Source organism: Acinonyx jubatus, chromosome D4 (genome assembly GCF_027475565.1).
Source record: "Acinonyx jubatus isolate Ajub_Pintada_27869175 chromosome D4, VMU_Ajub_asm_v1.0, whole genome shotgun sequence".
Classification (NCBI taxonomy): domain Eukaryota; kingdom Metazoa; phylum Chordata; class Mammalia; order Carnivora; family Felidae; genus Acinonyx; species Acinonyx jubatus.
The window spans coordinates 75,358,918-75,384,852 of NC_069391.1; the positions used below are offsets into that span (position 1 = coordinate 75,358,918).

The following is a 25,935-nucleotide window of genomic DNA, read 5'->3' on the forward strand; positions in this document are numbered from 1 at the left end:
CTATGGGGGAACAAAAGGACCGGCAAATCAAAGTGCTGGCAAGGAGTGGTGATCGGAGTACAGGTTGTAAGTAGTAGAGTATAATAGGTTCCAGAAACCACCGCGGCAGAACCCCAGAAGAGAATGTGTGATTAGGCCGGACTTGCTCTGAAAGTTAGTTGACAGGGTTAATTACCAACCTGCAGTAGAGTAATTTTGCTTCCAGGAGGATAGACATTTGTGCTTCAGAGGACACAAGCCCTATCCTATCTAGGCTTGTAATATTCTTAGTTAAAAAATGACTCCTTTCCTAGACATGTGGTCCCCAGGCAGATTGCCTGCTGCGAATCCAATTTTTAATGCAAAATGTCTTTCCAGCACAGAAGCGCACTGCCAATTTATTAAAGTTTGTGGAAAGACTGAGATCAGTAGACAAAAGCGTATTAGAGAGGGGTGCTATGTTACAGGAGATAAAGTGAGGGGTGCAGCCGACCAGGGATGCTGCATATAGGAAGCAGATGTCCTCAACTAAATTTACATCTCCCTTACCATCAGTCAGGAAAACCACCCAGGTTGCAAAATATATATATCCAATATATATGTGTGTGTGTGTGTGTGTGTGTGTATTGCATGAGCAATAAGAATGATTGTGCTATACCTAATATACTAATAATACAGTGAATTTATCTTTTGAACTTTCTCAAAAAGAACTGCAGAGTAGGGAGTTAAATGGGATCCAAGGGTAGAAGAATAATTTTAGGGAATTAATGATTTAAAAATGAGATTGACAGAGATCCTAAGGGAGATAATGGCTCGCCATAACAAGAGGCTCTAAAAATAAAATTCTGACACTGTAATCCGTAAAGTGTCTCAGTAAGGGAGAAAAGGCAAGAGGCCCTTAAATCAGTACCGCTTCACGGAGAACTCTGCCGAAGTTTGGTATCTGTCAGGAGGCTGGAACTTTCAGGATTTCCTGCCAGGAGCTATCACTTCTGCAGGAAGTGGGATGGATATCAAGGGGGCTGCATACACTTTTTAGGGGCCCCCGGAGCACATAGTACCAGGCAGATCTTTTACACGGCGCACGGGCAGTTCCCAGTCAACCCTGGTCCGCACTCTTCCTCTCTTTCACGCTGTGCCTTAGCTCCTTGCACCCAGGGCTCCAGCAGGGAGAAACTCCTGGCACTTTCCAGATGTTCGAGGCTATTTTGCACTTTCCTGTCCCTTTCTAGTCTCTTCCTTCAGCTTTCCTCCTTCCTCCCGCCCAGAGGACAGACTGCCGGCTCTGTTATATCCCTAGAGAACATTTCCTTCTCTTTCTTTTCATAGTGCATCAGGGCATTTTCTCTGGAGCATTTATCTGTCTTAATTACAGTATAAAACCCATACAGGCAGAGTTCCTCTTTACATTAATATCCCACGTAGCTAACACGCTACCCAGCACATAGTACATGTTCCATAAAACGTGAGTAGATGAATAGAGTGAATGAATTAGTATAACACAAAAGAAAGCAGGAGGCACTTAAAAAATCCAAGGTACATTTCTTTAGCAATTTAAAGTGTACCTCCTAGCAACTTTCTCGTGAGCGTATATTATCATTTCTATTTTTCTAATGAAAGGGGATGGCTCGGAGGATTAGATGGTCTATGTGAGTATAGTATGCTGAATAAGGGCTCCCAAAGCTAACCGGGTCCTCGTCCCCGGAACCTGTGAATGTTATATATGGTAAAAAGGGATTTTTTTTTTTTTTTTTTTTTTTTGCAGATGTGATTAAGCTAGAGACTTTGAGATGAGGAAGTTACCTAGGATTATCGGGGTGGGGGGACCCAAGTATCCTAGAGGGAGATGGAATGACGTCAGTAGAGAGAGATTAACAGACGCTGATGTTGGCCTCGAAGATGCAAGAAGGGGCCACAAGCCAAGGAACGCAAGGCAAACAGTGCTGGGCACTGGGAGACCAGGGAATGCTCTCTCTTCTACCTTCTGGAGGGCGGTCCTACGGACACCCCGACTTCTACCCTGGGAGACCCCCCGGCCTGCTTCTGGGCCCCAGGACTGCGGGAGAATAAATACGTATTGCTTTAAACCACCAGGCTGTGATTGTTTGTTACAGTAGCTATAGAAACTAATGTGCCGAGATTCCAAACGTCAGTCAGAAACCGAAGAGTCAGCTGATACGTTTGTCCTGACTTTGGAGCTCTGCCATTAAGAGCTGTGTGGTTTTGGATGCGTCATTTAACTTCTTGGTCTCAGGGCCGAAAGCCATGAGCGACCCTCCTCGCAGGGAAAGGGTCCTGCAATAGCCTTGTTACCTGTTTGTGAGGTAGGCTGAGTAGCCCCTGACGCTTATCTTGGTCCTGCCCTTGTAGGCAGGACATTTCCGGAGAGGCCTTTTGTATCTGTAGAAAGCCAAATTCACGGTGCCCTGCTTGCCATCACCTGTCAGGAAGGGTCACACGGAGCATCCTGCGACCCTGGGAATGTGGGGGCTGCACATGGAACAGGGAAAGGGGTTCCCTCTTGCCGAGGGGAGGAGAGGTGCTTGGTACCCACGTGTAGCACCTTGCGTCAGCTTGTTGAATGCCCAGCAGGGGTGTCGTCGTGATGTTTTTAGATGAAGAAAGTGAGGATTAGAGAAATCAAGGAATTTATCCAAGGTTACCTGGTAAGTGGCCGAGCTGGGACTTGAACCCACATCCCTGCAGTGTAAGTACTAGGTCTACACCTAACATCAGTGCTGTGGTTCTGAGGGTGGGACCGGCAGCATCACTGTGACCTGGGAATGTCTTAGAAATGTAAATTCTCAGCTTTCACCTTGAACCCACCGCATCAGAAATTCTGGGGTGGGTGTGGGGGGCGGGAACCTGCGTTCGAACAGCCTCTCCAGGTGGTGGTGAGGCCCACTCCAGTCTGAGAACCACTGCTCTATGCTGTTCCTCTTGGAGTCCTTTGGAAGGATGATGGCCATGCTGGCCCAGGCTCAGGCTGCTTGCTTCTCTGAGTTACCACTTAGCATGAGCCGCAGTGAGTGGCCAAGGGACATTCTGGATTTGCCACCTTTATGCTATGGCGTAAGGCATCAGAGAGAGGAGGAAGGTTCCAACACAGAGTCAGAAATTCTGCTGGCCGCCTGGAGAGTGAGTTTGGCCTGAAACACTTACTGATACAGATAGACGTCATCTCACTTCTATTTTAGAGTTGTCTATTAGCCTGAGACAGCACAAGGAGACTGACGTTGTTTCTGTTGACATCATAGATATATTTTTTAAATGTTTATTTTGAGAGAGAGAGAGAGAGAGGGTGAATGAGTGGAGGAGGGGCAGAGAGAGGGAGAGAGACAATCCTAAGCAGATTCCATGTTCCCAGCACAGAGACTGATACGGGGCTCTGTCTCGTGAACCATGAGATCATGACCTGAGCCAAAACCAAGAGTAGAATGTTTAACTGACTGAGCCACCCAGGTGCCCCATAGTTACATTAGAAAAAATTTCTTTTAATGTTTATTTACTTTTGAGAGAGACAGAGGCACGAGTAGGGGAGGGGCAGAAAGAGAGGGAGGCACAGAATCCGAAGCAGGCTCCAGGCTCTGAGCTGTCAGCACAGAGCCCGACGTGGGGCTCAAACTCCTGGTCCGAGGGATCATGACCTGAGCCGAAGTCGGATGCTTAACTGACTGAACGACCCAGGTGCGCCCCCCCCGCCAGGAAACCCTCCATGGTCTGTGGATGTCTGGTCACCTCCTCCCACTGTGTTCTGTGGGAATGGCTTCAGTGGGTCCCCATTCTAAATCATTGTGGTTTGCTCCCACAGAGCTAGAGGTGGGGGGTGGCAGGTGGAGTAAAACCAAAGGACAGCAAGGTCTAACCTAGTAGTAAGATAATAGTAAACTGAGAGGTATGACGAGCTTCCTCCCCTCATGGAGCCTACAGTCTGGAGTGGGAGCAGACATTCATAAGCGCAGAAGCAAATGTAAAATCGACTCCAGCAGGGTGGAGAGAGGAGTGACCTGGGCACGCTGCAGAGGTGGTACCTGAGAAGAGGCTTGGCGATGTGAGGGACGGAAAGTCCGGAGTGAATGGAAGGGAGACCAGGAGGGAGAGAGGATGTGGGGAGAGGGCCAGAGGGGGAGAGAGAGTTTGGGGGAGGGCGAGAGAAACAGAGGGAAAGGGAGAGACAGGAGGGGGAGAGGCAGAAAGAGAAGGGGAGGAGAAGGGGGAGAGACGGGAGTGGAGGGGGGGGAGCAAAGGGGAAGGGGGGAGAGGAGTGGAAAGATGGGGAGAGGAAGAAATGGAGAGCCAGGGAAAGGGGATGTGTGGTGGCGCTTGCAGGGTCTTATAGACCTTAAAGCGTCCCATACTTACCCCCGAAAGCAACAGATTTCAGTAGGAGAGTGTTGTGATCGGCTTTGTATTTTCAAAATACCACTGTGGCTTCTCTGAGAAGCCAGGGACTAAAGAGGGTGCAGAATTGTTTGCAGATTGCTTGTGGCAAATGATGATGGTAGCTGACCTTGTGTGTTTGTGGAGGGAATGGAGGCAAGACTTATTCAAGAGGTAAGTTGAACAGGATTTGGTGACGGATCAGAGAGAGGGCAAGGGCAGGATCAAGGATGAATCTAGTTTCTGGCTTACGTAATAATAACACATACTGTGTCGAATACACGCGGGTACTCTTCTAAGGGCTTTAATCATTTTATCTAAGTGCTTTAAGTGCTTGACTCCTCCCAATACCCCTAGACGAGAGAGAGGATTATTGCCATCCTTATTTACAAGTGGCGAATCAGAGGCACAGAGAGATGAAGTGTATTTCCTAAGATCACACAGCTAGCAGCTGAGTATCATGATTTGAATGCAGGCAGCCTCTCTCCAGATTCTGTGATTGTGACCATGCCAATGAATTATCTCTTGGAAAAAAAATGGATAGAGACTCATTTAGATAGAGATGGATGGAAACGTAGACAGTAGAACACCCTAGGTTCAACCCAGTCTCCACTCTTCACTACATTAAAGGGCAGGGGCAGTGGGAGAGCCAATGCCTGGCTAGAAGGACTTGGAAGGCTGGGATGTGGAAAGGACACAGGAACAGGGGCAGCTGGGCTGTTAGAGGAAGAAGGCTGGATTCAGAGCCGGAAGACATGGCTAATCCCATGGTGGGAAGAGAGCAGTTGACGACACTCGTCCTCGGGTTGCTGACCTTAAAGAGGGGGGCAAGCACACTGACTTGCTAAGGGATGAACACAGAAGCCGCAGTGCTGTGCTTGACCTAAAGTAGGTGATCAGCAAATGATAAACTTCCTTTTGCATCGAAGTGCAGTTGACCTGCAACGTCGCATTAGTTTCAGGGCTACAACATAGTCCATACGTCATGCATGGCTCACCACCAGGGTCACTGCCACTGGTTACCATCTACTCTTATCGCTGATCAACGACCATATTCCCTATGCCATGCCATTCATCCCCATGAATTCACCTGGTAAATTTGAGTCTGCAATAAGGGAAGCAGAGAAGGAGAAGGCTCATCCTTGTCCACCTTTCGAAAACATGGCTAATCATAGAGCTCGTTTAAGAGCACAGGCGTGGAAAATGGTCATAACGACAGAATGAGTCCACCTCGGTCAGTATAGATGGCACTAAGGCAGAGCTTACTGGGGAGCTGGCTCTTTGTTTGTTTGTTTGTTTTTAGTTGAAGAGTAGTTGGCATACAATATCACATTAGTTTCAGCCGTAGAACAGAGTGATTCAACGTTTATATACATTACCAAGTGATCACCACCATAAATCTAGCTGCCATCTGTCCCTGTACACAGTTGTTACAATATTCTCACTACATTTCCTATGCTGTACGTCGCACCCCTGTGACTTTTTAATTTTATAACTGGAAGCTTCTCCCTTTTGTCCCCTTCCCCGTTTCTCCCATCCCCACCCCCCTTTCCACTGACAACCACCAGATTGTTTTCCGTATTTGATTCTGTTTTGTTTGTTTTTAGATTGCACAGATCCGTGACATCACACAGTATTTGCTTTTCTCCAACTTGTTTCACTTAGCATGGTACCGTCTAGGTCCATCCATTTTGTCTCACATGGCAATATTTCATTCTTTTTTTATGTGTAAGTACTATTCCATTGTACATTTGTACCACATTTTCTTTGTCCATTTAGCCATTAGTGGAAACTTCAGTTGATTTCATATCTTGACTATTTTAAATAATACTGCAAAAATCATAGCAGTGCGTATATACTTTTTGGAATTAGTGCTTTCCTATTCTTTGGATAGATACCCAGAAGTGGAATTGCTGGATCACGTGGTAGTTCTATTTTTATTTTTATTTTTGAGGGACGTCTATGCTGTTTTCCACAGTGACTACACCATTTTGCATTCCCATTAACACTGCATGAGGATTCCTTTTTCTCCACACCCTCACCAATACTTGTTATTTCTTATCTTTTTGATAATAGTCATTCTGGCAGGTGTGAGGTACATCTCATGGTTTTGATTTGCTTATCCCTGAGGATTAGAAATGTTGAGCATGCTTTCATGTGTCTGCCGTCTGTGATTTCTTTTGTGAGAAATTGTGGACATTGTGGGGGGGGGGGCTATTGATTTGTATGGATGCTTTACCTTTTTTGGATATTCACCCCTTTTGGTTAGATCGTTTGCAAATATCCTCTCCCATTAAGCAGGTTGTTTGTTTTGTTGATGGTTTCCTTCACTCTGCAAAGGCTTTTTAGCTTGGTGCAGTTTCATTTGTTTAATTTTGCTTTTGTTGCCTGAGGAGACAGATCCAAAAAAATATATTGCTAAGACTGACGTCAAAGCGCTTACTGTCTATATTTTCTTCCAGGAGTTTTAGGATTTCTGGTCTTACACTTAAATGTTTAATGCATTTCGGGTTTATTTTTGTATATGACGTAAGAAAGTGGTCCAATTTTATTCTCTTTCACGTAGTGGTCCAGTTTTCCCAACACCATTTATTAAAGAGACTGTCTTTTCTTCATTGTATATTCTCACCTCCTTTGCCATAAGCTAATTGACTGTATACGTGTGGATTTATTTCTGGACTCTCAATTCTTCCATGGATTCGTTTGTCTGTTTTTGTGCCAATACCATATTGTTTATAGTAGAGCTTGAAATCAGGAAGTGCAATGCCTCCAGCTTCATTCTTCTTTCTCAAAATTGCTTTGGCTATTCAGAGTCTTTCATGGTTCCATAAAAAAAATGAAGATTATTTGTTCCAATTCTGTGAAAAATGCCATTGGTATTTTGCTTGGGTTTACATTTAAATCATAAATTGTTTTAGGTAGTATGGACATTTTAACAATATTCCTTCAATCCATGAATATAGTATATCTTTCTATTTATTTGTATCTTTAATTTCTTTCATCAATATTTCATAGTTTTCAGAGTATAGATCTTTTACCTCCATAGTTCAATTTATTCCTAGGTATTTTATTCTGTTTGATGCAATTGTATATTGGGGTTTTCCCCTTGAGTTTTTATTTTCATTCCAGTTAGTTAACATATAGTGTAATATTAGATTCTGATACACAATGTAATGATCCAACACTTCTATACAACATGTGCTCATCACAGCAAGTGAACTCCTTAAGAAGGGGATTGTTTTCCTAATTTCTCTTTCTGCTACTTCATTATTATAATATAGAAAGGTGACAAATTTCTGAATATTTTGTATCCTCCAGGTTTAGTGAATTCATTTATTCTAATGGTTGTTGGTGGAGTCTTTAGGTCCCCTACCTATCCTATCATGTCGTCTGCAAATAATGACAGTTTCACTATGGCTTTGCCAATTCGGATGCCTTTTATTTCTTGTCTGATTTCTATGATGAGGACTTCCGATAGTATGTTGAATAAAAGTGGTAAGAGTAAGTATTCTTACTATTGTCTTATTCCTGATCTTAGAGGAAAAGCTTTTAGCTTTTCACTGTTGAGTATAATGTTAGCTGTGGGTTTGTTATGTACGGCCTTTATTGTGTTGAGATCTGGTTCCTCTATATCTACATTGTTTGTATTGTGCAAAGGTGTTGGATTTTATCAGTTGCTTTTTCTGCATCTATGGAGATGATCACATGATTTTTATCTTTTGTTAAGGTGGTATATCATGGTGATTGATTTGTGATATTGAACCATCCTTGCATCCCTGGAACAAATCCTACTTGATCATAGTATATGATCCTTTTAATGTAGTGTTGAATTCAGTTTGCTAATATTTTGTTAAGGAATGGCTGGGTTATTTAAGTATGCATGGGCGCACTTTGTTTCCTGGTTGACTGCTGAAAGCCAGTTTGGGGAGCCTATAAACAAATTGCCAATACACATCTTCAGCCTAATAGCTCTGGTTGATCGGGCTTACAGGCTGGGGATCAGAACATTCTAGCTGTTCAGTAGGTGCTTTTTAAAATTTAAAGTGTTGCTAACTTGCTGCAGCCCTACTAGTTAATGGCCAGCCAATGACTGGTACTCAGTTGCCTAATTCCTGGGTGTCCACTATTTAAGAACATGAAGTTTGCAGTAGTGGCTTTCAGTAAATGTAAATCAAGAAAAGGCATCTCAAATTGAGGAAAGAAGTACCCATCTGTGACAGGGCTTCTTAAACTTTGATATGCTCACAAATGATCTTAGAATCTTGCAAAAGTACGTATTCTGATTGAGTGGGTCTGGTCTAATTGTATTAGTTTTCTTTTTTTATAATTAAATTTTTTTATTAAAAATTTTGAGGCTTAATTGACCTAATATTAGCTTCAGGTATACAATATAATGTTTTACGTTTGTATATATTGCAAAACGATCACCACAGTAAGTGTAATTAATACCCATCACCATATATAAAACTTTTTTTTTCCTTGCGATGAGAACTTTTGAGATGTACTCTTAGCAACTTTCAAATATGCACCGCAGTGTTATTAACTATGGCCACCATGATATATATTATATCCCCATGACTTACTTATTTCATAACTGGAAGTGTGTACCTTTTGATCTCCTTCACCTATTTCCCCACCCCCTACCTCTGGGAACCACCAATTTGTTCTCTACATCCATGATTCTTCTTTTCATCTTTTTCTTTTTGGTTTTCCACATATAAGTGAGAATATACCGTATTTGTCTTTTCCTATCTGACTTCTTTCACTTAGTAGAATGCCCTAAAAGTCCATCCATGTCGTTACAAATGGCAAGATTTCCTTCTTTTTTATGCTGGATAATATTCTCTTGTCTGTTATACCACATTTCTTTTATCCATTCATCCATCAATGGACACTTAGGTGGCTTTTATATCTTGGCTATTGCAAATAATGCTGAAATGAACATGAGGGTACACGTATCTCTTTGAGTTAGTCATTTCATTTCTTTCAGTTATATACCCATACATGGAATTGCTGGATCATCTGGTAGTTCTACTTTAATTTTTTTGAGGCTCCTCCATACTGTTTTCCATAGTAGCTGTACCAGTTTACATTCCCACTAACAGGGCATGTGTTCTCTTTTCTCTGCCTCTTCACCAACACTTGTTATTTCCCGTCTTTTTGATAAGCCATTTGAACAGCGGTGAGGTGATACCTCATTGTGGTCTTCATTTGCATTTCCTTGATGATTAGTGATGATGGGTACCTTTTTATGTACCTGTTGGCCATCTATAGGTCTTTGGGAGAAATGTCTAATCAGGTCCTCCGCCTATGTTTTAATTGGATTGTGTGGGGCTTGCTATTAAGTTGTAGGAGTTCTTTATGTAGTTTGGATATTAACCTCTTATCACATATATGATCTGCAAATATTTTCTCTCCTTTAGTCACTCCGTAGGTTGTCTTTTCGTTTTGTTGATGGTTTCCTTTGCTGTGCAGAAGAGTTTTAGTTTTCTGTAGTCCCACTTATTTATTTTTGCTTTTGCTGTCCTTGCTTTTGGTATTAGATTAAAAAATCATTGCCCAGACTGATGGCAAGGAAGTTACCACCTATGTTTCCTTCTTGGAGTTTTATTGTTTCAGGCCTTACATTCATTCAAATCTTTAATCCCTTTTGAGTTTTTGTGTATGGTTTACGCAAGTGGTCCAGTCTTATTATTTTGTATGTGGCCATCTAGTTTTCCCAACATCATTTGTTGAGGAGACTGTCCTTTTCTCAAAACACTGTATATTCTTCGGCCCCTTGTCAGAATATAATTGACCATACAAGCGTGGGTTTATTTCTGGGCTCCCTGTTCTGTTCCATTGACTTTTATGTCTGCCTTTTATGGAAATACAATACTCTTTTAATTACTACGGCTTTGTAATGCAGTTTGAAATCAGGTAGCATGATGCCTTCAGCTGCGTTCTTTCTCAAGATTGCTTTGGCTACTGGGGATCTTTTGTGCGCCTGTACAAATTTTAGGATTGCTTGTTCTAGTTCTGTGAAAAATGCTGTTGGAATTTGATAGGGATTGCATTGAATCTGTAAATTGCTTGGGTAGTATGGTCAGTGTAACGATATTCATTTTTGATATTATGAGCACAGGATATATTTCCGTTTATTTGTGTCTTCTTCAATTCCTTTCAGCAGTGTCTTACAGTTTTCAGCATAAAAGTTTTGGTTGAATTTATTCTTAGGAGTTTTATTCTTTTTGAGGCAGCTGTAAATGAGATTATTTTCTTAATTTGTCTATCATTTCATTATTTGTGTTTAGTAATGCAATATATTTATGTATATTGACTTTATATACCACAACTTTACTTAATTTGGCTTTTAGTTCCAAATTTTTGGGGGTGGAGTCTTGAGGGTTCTTCTCAATATATTATACAATACATGAAAATAGTGTCAGTTTTACTTCTTCCTTTCCAATCAAACGCCTTTTATTTTTTTCTTGCCTAATTGTTCCAATGCCATGTTCCATGAAAGTGATGAGGGTGGGCACCCTGTCTTCTTTCTTATCTTAGAGGAAAACCTTTCAGCTTTGCAACATTGTATCTCATGTTAGTTGCGGGCTTGTCATATATAAACTTTATTATGTTGAGGTAATGTTCCTTCTACACTGTCGAGAGTTTTAATCAGAAATGCATGTGGAATTTTGTCAAATGCTTTTTATGCATATATGGAAGTATGATTTTTTTTATCCGTTGTTTTTTTTTAAAGTGGTGAATCATATTAATTGATTCGTAGATGTTAAGTCATACTTGCACGCCTAAAGTAAATCCCACTTGGTCATGGTGTATGATCCTTTTAATGTGTTGTTGAATTCAGTCTGCTAGTATTTTGTTGAGGATTTCTGCATCTATGTCCTTTAGGAAGATGAACCCGTAATTTTCTTTTCAGTGGAGTCCTTGTCTGATTTGTTATCAGGGCAATGCTGGCTTCATAAAATGGGTTTGGAAGCATTCCCTCCTTTTCTATTTTTGGGGAGAGTTAGAGAAGGATTAGTATTAAATCTTAAAATATTTCATACCGCTCGTCAGTGAAGCAGTCTGGTCGTGGGGTTTTCTTTGTAGGGAGATTTTTGGTTACTGATTCAACCTCTTTGCTAGTAATTGGTCTGTTGAGATCTTCTGTTCCTGCATGATTCATTCTTGGTAAGTTGTTAGTTTCTAGGGATTTCTCCATTTTTTCAGAGTCGGTCCAGTTGGTTGGTATATAATTGTTCAGAGTAGTCTCTTATGGTCTTCTGCTACTCTCCACCATTATTGTATTGCTGTTTCTCATTTTAGGTCTCTTAATACTTGCTTTACATATTTAAGGGCCTCTAGGTTGGGTGCACAAATATTAACAAACGTTACATCCTCTCGTTGGATTGATTCCTTTATCATTATGTAATGGGCTTGTCTCTCCTCACAGCCTTTGTTTTGAAATCTATTTTCTCTGATATAAATGTAGCTAGCTCAGCTTTTTTTTTTCTTGGTTTCCATTTGCATGGGATATTTTTCTTCTATAACTTCACTTTCTGTACGTACCCTTACACCTGAAGTGGGTTTCTTGTAGGCAGCACGTAGCTTCGTCCTATTTTCTTATCCACTCAGTCACTCTCTGACTTATGATTGAAGGAATTAGTCTGTATATATTTAAAGTAATTGTTGATAGGTATATACTTATTGCCATTTTGTTATTGTTTTCTGGCTCTTTTGTAGTTTTTCTAGTCCTTTCTCTCTTGCTCTTGTGTGATTTGGTAATTTTCTGTGGTTAGTGTGTTTTGATTCTTTTCTCCCTCTCGTGTATACTATAGATTTTTGCTTTGTGGTTATTGTGACGCTTACATATAGCCTTAGGTAACAATTTATATTTAAATAATCTATTTTAAGTTGATGACAACTTAAGTTTAAACAGATCCTAAGCTCTACATTCTACCTCCCCCCCCCCATGATTTGTTTTTGATGTCACAATTTACTTCTATTTTTAACAATGTTTTTCTTTGTTTTTGAGAGAGCGAGAGAGGGCAGGCAGGGGAGGGGCAGAAAGAGGGGGACGGGGGATCTGAGGCAGACTCTGCACCAACACCCTGATGTGGGGCTCAAGCTCACAAACCGCGAGATCATGACCTGAGCCGAAGTCAGATGCTCAACAGACTGAGCCACCCTGGTGCCCCACAATTTACATACTTTTATCTTGCGTATCCCTTACCTAATTATTTCTGTTATAGTTATTTTTACTACTTTTGTCTTTTACCCTTCACGCCAGCTTTATAAGTGATTAATTCACCATCTGAACAACATTAGATATTCTAAATTTTACCGTATATCTATGTCAGCACAGAACCTGACACGGGGCTCAATCCCACGAGCTGTGAGATCATGGCCTGAGCCAAAATGTAGGGTTGGACACTTAACAGACTGAGCCCCCCAGGTACCCCCATTTCTTTTAAGGCCAATTTAGGTTTTGCTTGTCTGGAAAACTCTTTGTCGCTTCTTCAGTTGTGAATGACAACGTTGCTGTGCAGTGTATTCTTGGTTGGAAATTTTTTTTTTTTCTTTCAGCACTCGGAATATGTTATCGCACTCCCTTCTGGCCTATAGAGTTTCTGCTGAAAAGTCTGCTGATGGTCTTACGGAGTTCTCTTGTATGTCCCTTGTTTTCCTCTTGCTGCTTTTAAGACCGTCTCCTTGCCTTCGAGTTTTGACTCTTTAATTGTAACGCATCTTGGTGTGGGTCTCTTTGGGTTCATCTTATCTGAAACTCTCGAAACTTCCTCGATCTGGGTGTCCATTTCCTTCTTCAGTTTAGAAAAGTTCTCAGCCATTTCTTCTTCAAGTGTGTTTTCTGGTCCTTGCTCTCCTGCCTGTCTTTTTCCTCTGAGAGTCCTGTGATGCACATGTTGATCCATTTGATAGTGTCCTATAAATTCCTTAAGCTATCTTCATTTGTGTGTGTGTTCTCATTTTTTGCTGCTATAATTGTCTGAGTTCCCCTGCCCTATGAGTTAACTGATTCTTCTGCTTCGTCTAGTCTGCCGTTGAGCCCTTCTATTGGATTTTTTCGTTCGGTTATTGTATTCATCAGCTGGGTGGCTTCTACGGGTAATCTCATATATTTTTCTCAGTCTCCTTATTGAAGTTCTCACTGTCTTCATCCATTCTTCTCCCCGGTTTGGGGAGCATCTTTATAAACATTATTTTGAACTCTGTAGCCGCTAAATCACTTACCTCCATCTCATTAGGGGCTTTTCCTGCTATTTTATCTTGTTCTTTAATTTGGAACATGTGACTCTCCTTCTTCATTTTCTTGACTTTCTGTGTTGGTTTCTCTGCATAAGATACAACAGCCGCCTTCCTAGTCTTGAAGGAGTGGTCTTGTGTAGGAGATGAACTTTATCATTCAATCCTGCCTGAGGTCTGGGTTGTTTCTCGGATCTCTGATTGGCTGAGCAGCCTATTTTACTCTTAGTGAATCTCAAAAGTTCAGGGTGTACCGAGAGCTGTCAGGGTCCCAAAGGGGAGGATCTCATGTGCCTCTGGGATTGAGGATTGAAAGCCAGACCCTCAGCCAGCAGCGTTTAAATGATGCAAATATACCCAGGCCTTTGAGACTCCAAGCAGAAGTGCCGGTGGCTACCATAGCCACATGATCTAGAGCTGTCCCCTGGGCGGCAGTTGCCCAAATCAGGGCACCAGACAAGTGGACAAGTTCCTTTCCCAGAGATACCAGCCATCTGGAGTAAGGCAGAGGTAGAATGCAAAGGTGGCATTCACCAGCCTCTGTCTCGGGAGCACATCTGAGTAGGTCCCTGAATGTGTGACAAACCGGAAGCCTGCCCCGCAGACGTCAGCTGTAAAGGTACACAAATATGTACTAGTTTTTGATGGCTGCTGTGACAAGTTACCTTTTTTTTTTTTTTTAATGGCTTACGTAAACACCCACTTATTATCTCGCACTTCTGTAGGTCATACATCTGGGCACAACTGTTCAGCTGCTCCTCTGCTCCAGGTTTTCAAGGTTGGAAACAAGGTATCACAGGTTGCATTCTTTCTGGAGGCTCTAGGGATGCATCTGGTCCAAGTTCATTCATAGCGACGGCAGAATTCAGGACTGAGGTCCCTGTTTCCTGCCTCCCGATGGCTGGGAATTGTCCTCAGTTCTAGAGGCTGTAGGTATTTCTTGTCTCGCGGCTCCCTTCCTCATCTTCAAACCAGTGACCATAAGTCAAGTCCTCACATCTTGAATCGAATTCTCTCCTCTGCCTTCTCTGCTTCTCCCTCTGACTGACCCTACCTTGCGCCCACATGGATAATTCAGGAGAATCTCTTGATTGTAAAGTTATTTGATAATAACCTTTAATTCCATCTGCAAAGTACCTTCACAGCAGTGAATGACATGTGGATAGGACTCTGAGGGAGACACTCCAGAACTCTGCTACTCTACTAACCCAAACCAGCTACTCTTGTTGCTGGACACTTTTAGTGGCAAGGTCCTAAAGCATTAGCCTTATCGGGTTTGTGCCTAAGGTTTTATTTACATGTGTTTTACGGACAGTGATAGACTCTCCATGACATCTCCTGGGATTTCTCTTTTACGCTGAACAGAAGGGCTGGAATGATTCAAGGGGATGATGTTGAAGATGAGGAAACAGGTATAGACATAGAGCTACACTGAAGTTATTCAGGATCAGCATGAGAACTTGGTTGTCTTAGTGTCTGGGCCAGGGCTATTTCCTCCCTGTCATGCATGTACTCAGTTATTTACTGATTTCTTCATTCATTGACGTTTTCATCTATTGATCAAAGAGTTGTCAAATACCGAGTCTAGGATAGACATTTTGCTAGCTTTACGGGCTATAAGAAGTTTATAGACTTTGCCGCCATGGAACAAACTTTGTAGTGAGCATTACACCAAACAAATACTACAATTAACTAGATATTTATAATTGATAGGAAAGTAAAGTAAAGGCTCCCGTACAAACTTATAATAAGGAGATCTAACCTTGTTTAGAAAAATCAGAGGATTTTTAAATGTCAGAGAAGTGACATTTAAAAAAAAATTTTATTTTCTTTATTTTTGAGAGGCAGAGAGAGACAGAACGTGTGTGGGGGAGGGGCAGAGAGAGGGGGAGACGCAGGATCCGTAGCAGGCTGCAGGCTCTGAGCCGTCAGCACAGAGCCCAACGCGGGGCTCGAACTCACAGACCGTGAGATCATGACCTGAGCCGAAGTCGGACGCTCAACTGACTGAGCCACGCCGGCGCCCCCAGGGAAGTGACATTTAAACCGAGGCCCAGATAATAAATATTATCCATCAGTAGATGATTAAGAATGGGATAACATTAAAGTAGGGGGAATGGCATGTGGGAAAGTTCTAAGGCATAAAGCATAAAGGAAAAATCAGGGAAAGCCACTGTGGCTGGAAAATATGGGAGATAAAGAATGTCATGAGATGAGTTTAGAGTGGTGGGGTAGGTCAGATTGACCATGGCCTTGGTGGCCATAGAAAGGTATTTCGACTTTATCCAAGGGGAAATGGGAAGCCATGGGAGGGTTTTAAACAGCAGAGCCTCAGGTGAGCTTTGAATTTTTAGAAAGAGCACTCTGGCTCCTGTGTGGAATAGATTGGAAGGAAAAAGGAAGGAACGTGTGGAGTTGTGGACACAAAGGGTGCATTAGATGAGGCTAGAAAGGAAGTTTTGCAATAGTCGAGGTGAGAAGTCGCCTGACCCAGAAGCAGCTTGATGAGGACGGGGGTAGTAAAAGTGAAGGGCAGAAAATGAAGCGGAGACATATTTTGGAGGCAGAGCTGTCTTGACCTGCCAATGGGGCAGACGTAGGAGTGGGGAGAAATGGTCAAGGTAACTCCTGGGTTTGTTAGGCTTGTGGCTCTTCTCACTACACAAGTAAGTTACAAAGCACATTCTGATACGTAACAAAAAATTTTACATTCTTTGAGTAGGTTTTATTATACCAGTTACGATGCAGGTGGCAAGAAAGTCTTAGGTAATACCACCTGGAAGGAATTTATCTTTTACCAGATTTATCAAAGGAACTCACGGAATTTGTATTATGTGATGACTTCAGCATTGTAATGTTTCGCTCTGTTCCCCATATCTCCATTCGATTTCTGTCTCATTTCATCTGGGGCTAGAAAAACGCAAACGATGGCCTCCCGGATAGAAAAAAATTAGCATGAAAAGAGGCATCGCATCCTCATTTCTTAACAGCCACTGCCTCGTTCCCCTTAGGTCCGTTCTAATTTCCTTTGCCCATGCGGCCCGTCGGTTGCTATGAATTCTCATAATGATCCTGATACCCACTCCTGGCTTGGTCACAGAAAGTGCCATGTACGGTCATGGTGCGTAGTCTTGGGTGGATGTTGCTCTATTCACAAGAGATAGTGGGGGCCCTGAAAGACGTCACCAGTTAAAATCCTTAATCCTCATGCGAGCTCCGTGGTCATAGCCCGAAGGCTGTTTTCACAGACATCTTCCTTGGCTCCTGTATTTCTCCTGGAGATTCTGATATCAGATTGTCTGGGTTTAAATTAATCCCAGATCTTCCATTTATCACTGGGGTGCCTTAGGCATTTACGTCACCTGCTTTCCCATTTGTAAAAAGAGGATAAAATTGGGCTATTCATGGTCCTGAGTGGAATAACCCATACGAAGCAAGCAGCACGGAACTTAGCCCACGGGAAGCACTTCACGTGTGGGAGTTGTTATTGTTGTTTTCATCGTTCGGGAAGAAAGGGGCTAGCATATCACTTTCTTTCCTTTCACTCTCCTCTGGTGACGATTTGGAGGGCAAAGTGTTTCGGTTTGCTTTTTGTTTTTTTTTTTTTTCCTTAGAAGGAAAAGAGGATTCTGAGTAAGCTCTTGTCCCCGAGTATCATCTTGCAAACAGGCCTTGCCGAATATGTTGCTCTGGCCATGGATATCACAGTGAAGAGAAGCTATGGGCTGCCTCCTCTCATGTGAGCTATTTTGACAGCTGAGCTGTGCTTAGCACCCTGTCCTTTCATTTAGCTGGCTCAGTGTAGGTGTCAGTCCTCCAGGGACCGAAGCAAACACGGCCTCCTTTTTTATTTAAAAAAAAAAAAAAATTTTTTTTTTAACGTTTATTTATTTTTGAGATAGGGAGAGACAGCATGAACGGGGGAGGGTCAGAGAGAGAGGGAGACACAGAATCCAAAACAGGCTCCGGGCTCTGAGCTGTCAGCACGGAGCCCGACGCGGGGCTCGAACTCACGGACCGTGAGATCATGACCTGAGCTGAAGTCGGATGCCCAACCGACTGAGCCACCCAGGCGCCCCGAACACGGTCTCCTTGAGCACGTCATTTAGCCTCTCTGAAAAGAGGGTTGAGGACTCTGTCAAGGGGAGGGGAGGAGGGCACCAGCCCCTCCACAGTATTTTACAAGTTGCCCTCCACTGTCTCTCCATCCTCTGCCTCCAGTGCCTACCCTGCCCCCTCCTTGCCATCCCTGTCCACAGACACTTTAATGGTTTTGTGCCCTTTGAACTGGTTCTCTCTCCCAAGAATCCTTCTTCAACATTCTCACCTTCACTGACTTACAAATTCCTGCTTATCCTTCAAGACTCGGGTCAAATGCCGTTTCTTTCTTTAGCCTTTTTATCCATCCATTCTGCGAACGTTGATCAGGCAGGGAAGGCACCGTGCTACGCCTACAAGCTATGGCTGTGAATAAGATGGACAGAGCGCCAGCTTGCACGGTGCTGACATTCTACTGGGAGAGACTGACAGTAAACAAGCAAAGGAACCATAGAATGTCAGGTTGTGATACGTGCCGCGAAAACACCAGAAAAGGTGGGCAGGTGTGGGGTGAGTGGTGGAGGCAACTGCTCTCCAAGGGAGCTATTTTTGAACCGAGACCCGCAGGATGGGAAGAAACCAGCCGGGCGAAGGGCAGGGGTCTTGAGGCACAAACATGCTAGCTTGGCTTGAAGAACAAAAAGTTGTTACGACTGGAACGCGATAAGTAGGGGGAAGCGGCAAGAAAGGAGATGGGAAAGAGCTCAGGTAAGGAGTTCAGATGTGACTTCGAGTGAAATAGGAAGAAAGAGGCGAAATCTGATTTTGTGTTTGTAATAGCAGCTCTGCTCTCCCTGTGGAGAGCGGATGGGGCTGGAGAGAAAAAGAAAGGAGGAAAGAGAAACAGGGAGCCTCCTTACGAGGCACCTGCAGTCGTTCTGGACAGAGACGATGGCGGCTTGACCCATAATTACAACTATGGACTATTTAGAGATCTATTGGAAAGGCGTGATTAATGGGACCCTGCTAATGGGTTGGATTTGGGGGGGGAAAAAAAAAAAAAGAAAAAAGATTTTGGATTTGAGCAGCTGGGTGGCTGGGTTGTAATACCATGAATGGGGTGGGAGACATTTGGTGACGATATTAAGGAGATTCAGGAATCTGAAGTCTGTCTGGGACATGTTAATTTTGAGATGCCTATTAGCTATCTGAAGGGAAATGTCAAGTAGCTATTTGGAGCTACAGGTAGAAATCTTGAGGGAAGAGATGAGGAATATATATAAATCTAACTCCCCACCCCGAGCATGAATAGTGAGTTTCTCCCTCCTTTGCAGAGTTATATTAAGATCCCAACAGATCGTAGGTTTTCCCGCCTCTATAAGTCCCACATCATGTCAAACATATTTAAATTACCTTTATCCTACGTTAAATTAATTATATGTGGTTTCTTTTTTGTTTTTTAATGCTTCTTTATTTTTGACAGAGAGAGAAAGAGAGAGAGAGAGAGTAGGGGAGTGGCAGAGGGAGAGCCTGAAATAGGCTCCAGGCTCTGAGCTCTCAGCACAGAGCCCGCTGCGGGCTTGAACTTACAGATGGCGAGATCATGACCTGAGCCGAAGTTGGACGCTTAACTGACTGAGGCACCCAGGCACCCCAATTGCATGTGGTTCCTTAAGAGTTGAGTTGTAATGGTCTAGTTTTGACATGTTGCATTTTGTAGGTATTTAATTAAAATATCATCTGAATTTGCATATTTTGAGGTAACTGTATTAAAATCTTTTTTTAATGCTTATTTTTGAGAGAGAGAGAGAGAGTGTGAAAAAGAGAGCGGGGGAAGGGCAGAGAGCGAGAGGGAGGCACAGAATCCGAAGCGGGCTCCAGGCTCCGAGCTGTCAGCACAGACCCCAGTGTGGAGCCTGAACTCAGGAGCCATGAGATCATGACCTGAGAAGAAGCCGGACGCTTAACCAACTGAGCCACTTAGGCACCCCAAGGTAATAGTATTTTTAATGGAGCACGCTATTTTTGGATGCCCCTTAGAAAGCTTGTAATGCAAGGGCATGGAACGTTTAGCACTTAACTGGTAAAGGGAGCTTGCTCCTCTGGACTCCCCCACAATATTTTTATGCCCTTTTGAAGGCACGTAAATAGCTTCGTATTTTTGTGTCTGTGCTCCGCATTAGACTATCAGCTTGTAGAGGGCGAGAAGGACCACGGGGACTTATTATTTATGGAAGCAATTAACTTGAGCTCATGAAGAGAAAAAGCCAAGTCCAGGGATCCATTGTGTCTTCTACCTGCGCTTGAGAAAGGGCTCTTAACCCCTGCGGTGTATGTAATACGGGCTTGTTTTTTTTCCTGGCATTCTTCAAAAGGAGGCAGTGTTGTGCAGAAGGTTGAGGTTGTGGGCTCCAGTCCCAACCCCACCCTTTACCAGCTGTGAATCCTGCTAAGTACCTCCGTAGGCCTCTGAGTTTGTGTGGGCCAAATGAAAGCCAAAATGAAATAAAACTTTTAGTTTTCCCTAAAGTAAAACTCTGTCAGCCTTCAAGCATATTCTTAAAATAACGTACTCTTTCCTAAAATTAAAAAAACAAACAAACAAAACAAAACAAAAAACCGTACGCTTTAGGCCCCAGGACACGTTTCTGGGAATTTTTCAAAGTGGGGGTTCAAAATATCTTTGGTTGATCGATACCCGGCTTTGAAAAAGCAACAGTCGCCCTCAACATGGCCTCCTGTAGAGAGAAGACCGTGTAAGAAAATGCTTCAGTAATAAGTATCCTTCTCAGTCCTCCGCAGTTAGCGCGGAAAGGAACTGTGAGCGTCCCCAGTTCCCAGACTGGCCCTCTGAGATGCCGGGATGTTGCGTAACTGTATCCTTCTTGCCCAAGATTGACTCTGGGACAGATCTTCACCTCTCCTGATGAGGGGGGGGACGTGCTCATGTACCTCACAGTCCCGCTTCTAGGGCTCCCTGGCTCCAACGAGCCACAGGGAAACGAGGTCCATCTTGGCTATGCCCTAGGGAGTTTGTCACCAGCTCCAAAGTATTCTGCCGAGAACTTGAGGTTTTATGGGTTGGCAACAGCAAAAACATTTGGGCATGGCTGTCGACCGGAAGCAGGTTTCTACTTTCTGTCATTGACATATCCTGACTGGGGGCCCAGGGCCCAGCCTGGGCCAGGTGAGGTCAAGCGGCAGCTGGCCTTTAAGTTCCCTCTACCATTTTGCATTAGAGGACGGAAGGAGAGGGAGTGTTAAACTGGCCAGGTCATGGTTTACGGCTGCCTCTGATTTTCTCCATTATTCGTCGCACTGCCATCCGTCATTGCTCTTTGCATGAGACCGAATGATGGTATGAAAGCCGTTAATAAGACGTGCCTCCTTCTCTTTTAGCTGCCTGATATCCACTTGTACTCAGTTGGCTGGAGCCTCAAAGTGAAGAGTAGACGGTTGGGGGGGAAAACAAGGAGTGTGACAGAAGAGATCAGCAGCATGATGATAGGCCCCCCTAACACTGGGGGCGGGAGGGTTGCGGAAAGAGAGGCAAGTCTGATCAATCCCCAGATGGATACTGGTGATTAGGAAGGTGTGCCACAGGTATGGGGGCTGAGGATGGGCCACTCTACTCATCTTTTGGAAAGCGTAGACATGTAGATCCTTCCTGACTAACCCATCAGATGTCGGATCACTGTTCTTTGGAGCAATGTAGCCACTAGATGAAGCCATGCAAATAGTTGACTTGCTACCCCGAGCCATCTCTCCAATACCACGTTTGCTGCTAACACTCCTCCTTGCTCAGCTAAGCCTCAGCCATAGCTCCCAAGAACCAATCCTAGTTGCACTGACTCTAGGAACTTCACCCTGATCGGTTCCAGTCAAAGGAATTCTGCCTGTCTGGACTTAGTAACTTAGTGTCCCATTCGTTTGAGAGTTAGAATTCACTAGTGAACGTTCACTGTCTCACTGTTGACTTTTAATTGTTGTGTCTGGTTATGTAATCCCAATTTATTTCAAGCCCATGGGTCTCAGCTTTCTTGTTTGTAAACAGAAGGTAATGATTAATGTGTAAACAGGGCGTACCTCTGCTTGAGAGTTTTTTTGTGAGAGTTAAGGAAGTTTACATTAGCATGCATACACTCTATACTCCCACACTGGGCGGTACCTAGTAAGTGCTCAATAAAATTCATTCCCTCCCCGCTGCCCCGCCATTCTCATGATGGGATTTCATGACAGTGGAGGTCTCTTACACCGTTTAGTATCCCTTTAAACCTAACTGGAGCTCAACTTGGATCTTGTTTTCACGGATGTCTCCTTTCTCTGCCGAAGAGGCAGGGCACTGCCATCTCAAAGCTAGTGTCTGCATCTCAAGGAAGGTTCTCAAAGATCTATAAGCCATACAGGCTCACCCTGTGGCATGTACGGGAGATGTATTTTAGACTAAGTTACCTTCTAGGCTTCCCGGGCTACGGCCACGGTCAATTTTACATAGAATATCAGAAAATTGAGTGCGGCCTTCTCCCCTTTCAAAGCTTCACATTCCCCACCTACTTGTGTCCAGCCCCTGGGTCCTCACCCCTCCACACGCAGACTGGTGGGTACGCAGTAGTCCAAACCCCGGGGGAAGCCCAGGGAAAGGGCGCGCTTAGATGGCCCAGATACTGGACCATCTGCACAAGCTGCTAAAAAGTACAGACCCCAGTGTGGGTCTGGACACCAAGTTCTTACAGTTCCCCTCCCCACCAGCTGGCTTTCTGAAAACGGGAATTAACATCCGCTCAGGGCCGAGTCTAACCTCTTCCTTTCTTATACTGCCGTTACTCTGTCTCTCCTTTTCAGCTCTTTCCTCTGCTTACCCTTTCTTTTCTGACCTTCAGATGGTCCATTTACTTCCATCCTTTATATTCAGCTTCTATGTGGCCACAGGTGGAAACAGAAGTTTCTCCTTCTCTCACCCTCTCAGAGATAGTTACCCGTGGGTAGGAACAGATCAGATACACAGGACCTTAGGTTAATTTAATAGAAAAAATAAAATATGGAATAACATTGATTTGGGCCAGTATCAATTACAATCATTCTGCTATATTTTACAAAAAAACAACTGAACATTTTACACATGTACAGTATTTTTCAGTAAAAGTGGATTTGGAGTTAACAGTGGATCGCTAATTCAAAATAAAAAGACAAAAGAGAACAGAAGATAGGACTTTTGTCTCTAGAAGGTTAGAGCATTTGTGAAGTCTCCAAACTTTGTACTATCCGTTCCATATATCTCATTATGAATATATATATTTATACATAATATATAACATTAACTTAAACTTTGAAAGCATTATGTTCTAGTTAATAATATTCTGTAGATAAACGAGGCAGTAACACACTAGCAGTTAGACCAGTATTTCCGTGACGTGTGCCTGCATGGTCGGTGGGGAATGGAACAGGTACATTGGTGGACCCCGATGAATTTGGCTGTCATTTTGATGGTTATTTGTCTAAGAACACAGACATGGTTTTTATCTTTCCGATCATAGTAAGTTTGTGCCTCAAGCAGTATGGGCTGGTTCAGTAAAATGGATTCCTTTGCAGGCAAATCTGGTTTTGCCATCTGCCCGCTCTTGCTTTAGGCTTGCGCTTAACATTTGTCCATGTAGAGGCTGTGCCTTTAAATGTAAGGCTCTATACGCCATACCCTGGATGGACTTATTTTCTTCAGGTCAGAACACTTCTGCTGCAGTGTTACGAAAACGAAAGTTGGTCGGCAAAATCCGTTGATTCCCTAGTTACTTATGAATCACTATGTGACTCAGTATCACTACATTGCTGTGAAGAGGGTCATTAGACTATAATTAATCACCTATGGTCAGGTAATGACTTGGATGTCTAGGAATGACTGTTTTCAAGGTCGGCTTTTCACTAGCGTGTTGTGTGGGTGGGGACCTTCGCATCCACTTCCCAGCTCCTTCCCCAAATAATCTATATTGATATCATCCCTGTTCTCAGCTGTGAGGCCTAGTGATATCTTGGAAGTGAGGCTGTCAAAAGAATAAAGCCTGTAAGATGGCCGGTCACTCCCAAAGCAAATGAGGTCACCAATGGAGCTCTGATGTGAAAAACGAAGAAACTTGTTATGAGTCTATCCTCCCCTAAACAGAGAAACTCAGAATCGGTAAAAAGATCTATCCGGCATCATTTCTAACCACTGATCCAAAATAGTTTTCACAAAATTCAGTCTGCTAGATTCCAGGATGTTGTTTAGGAGTTTGTAGAAAACCGGTGAGAAGATTTCCAAGAAAACACATGATCTCATTGACATCCAGTGGACAGATGTAACATAGCACAGTTAGAAGAGGGACAGAGGAGTGGGAAATAACAGAACCAGGAGGGTACAATCATGCCACCCATATTCAATTTCCAGTTTTATTTTCTTAAAATGACAAAATGATAAAACTTCTAATAAGCACCATTGAGAAACATTGCCCGGCCAACTTGGGCACGAGCTTAAATAGTATTTAAATAATTCCATTTCTTAAAAAATACAGGACCTTTTAGAAACTTTGGACTCAAGGAAGAAATCTCCCGCATCCTATCCAAAATGCTTCCCATCGCAATAAATGGAATTTCTGATGGCCTTTAAAAACAAACAAACAAAAAAATGCTATGGGGATAATGGCCAGATAGCACCAAGAGATTGGGCAGGGGTCCACAGAGTGAACACTCCAGATTTCAGGGGAGCTGGATCAGTCTCAGCTATTTGGTGTAACTTTGCTTTCTGTCCATCACCAATCTGATCGTAGAGAGTGATCCCATTTGACCAGCTGTGTGTAAAATCACCCAATCGGCAATGGAAAAGCCAGTAGCAGCAAATCTATCTGATGAAACCAGTGGAGCAGACTTATCGCGTGAGTCAAACGCCAAAACCAGCACATAATGCACGCAGTCAATTATGTGTGGAAAAGTATCAATGTTCAACTGTGAAAAACTAAGACAAAACGACACTGAACACAACTCCGCGGGATGTTCTGAATGCCCTCAGGTCCAGTTTTGTGCCATTTCCCCCAACAAACAGTGAAAAATGACACACGCAAGAGCTCTCTCTTTGATTCTGATCTATGTCTGCTCTTGTGATGTTTTTGAAAGGTATTTTTAGGCATCTCAAAGGGGAAACAAGCAAGTAAATGCAAAGGGGGAAAAAAAAATGGACCTTCAAAACCAGGGCAGGAAATCAAATCATTACTTTAACGTCAAATTTTGGCATCAAATGCTTTGGTCATACAATACTGTCTCTGTGGTTCTGGCTGTTTAGCACTAAACACCCAGTTATAAAAGGTAGGCTTGTTGTAGGTTTATTTTTTTTTTTTTTCCATTTAAGTTCTGACAAAACAGTTCACCATCTCCCTGCACAAATTTGAGAGAGAGAGAAAAAGAGAGCAAAAAAGAGAGAGGTGGCTTGCTTTTTTTTTTTTTTTTTTTTGCTTGGTTTTTTTTTTTTTTTCTTTTTAATAATAATATGGAGTAATCTATAAGTCTACAGGAACAAGGAAATCTAGGATCGCAGCTCAGCCTTGGAATGTACATGTTTTGCAGCAAAGTTGTTGAAGAACCTTCCGTTGGCACAGATTGTTCTTTTTCACTAGCATACAGAAGCCTCCTTCGGCCCAGGATTCTTCCGTGGCTTTTCCAGGAAGTCAGCAAGACAGAGGGGGGAGTTGAGGACGAGAGCAGCATGATGTACACACGGAAGAAGGTTGTGATTGGCCAGAGAGGCAGATTGGGGTAGTGGAAGAGATCATTGAGGAACAGTCACCAAGGAGGAAATTTGGTCCACTCAAAGTGATTTCAGTCAACACCATTGTTTTTCAAGGAGAGAGATGGCAGTCCAATGGTAAATGTGATTGGTGTCATTTATGAAAGGAAAAAAAAAAGGTTAGAAAAAAGAATAAGTTAGAAATCAATAATAACATAAGCACAGAATTTCTCTTCTCGGAGTTACCCAGAGCAGAGAGTATACAGCCATTTATATTATATTTCATTGAATCCAAGACCCTGGATGTAAGATGCACCACCATTTTAAGCTCTGCCCAGAAAAAAACATGCTGCTTTCTTACATTCTCATCAATATTAGAATATTAATTTTGTCCTTCTTGAAATGTCCGTTAAATGTTAGTTATATAACTATGGTGTTATTTTTTAGCTCAAGGTTAAATATTCGTTATATAACTATGCTGTTGTGTTTCTGTGCTTATGGCAAAAACTCTTCCTTTGATAGTAAACACTCGTTTAATTTTTCGA

The 25,935-nt window shown here is 43.0% G+C and overlaps 1 protein-coding gene across 11 annotated transcripts in view; it reads right to left on the minus strand.

The window, feature by feature from the left end:
• Window positions 1-25,935, minus strand: part of PCSK5 (proprotein convertase subtilisin/kexin type 5) — a 452,241-nt gene that overhangs the window by 121,163 nt on the left and 305,143 nt on the right. Inside the window, exon 21 of one of the 11 annotated variants that reach the window (XM_027041021.2) lies at window positions 22,645-25,318. The exons of the other annotated variants lie outside the window; for them this stretch is intronic. Coding sequence (XP_026896822.2) covers window positions 25,203-25,318 — 116 coding nt within the window. The 3' untranslated portion in view covers window positions 22,645-25,202. Of the gene's footprint in view, window positions 1-22,644; window positions 25,319-25,935 lie in introns of those variants that run through there. 11 annotated transcript variants of the gene reach the window in all.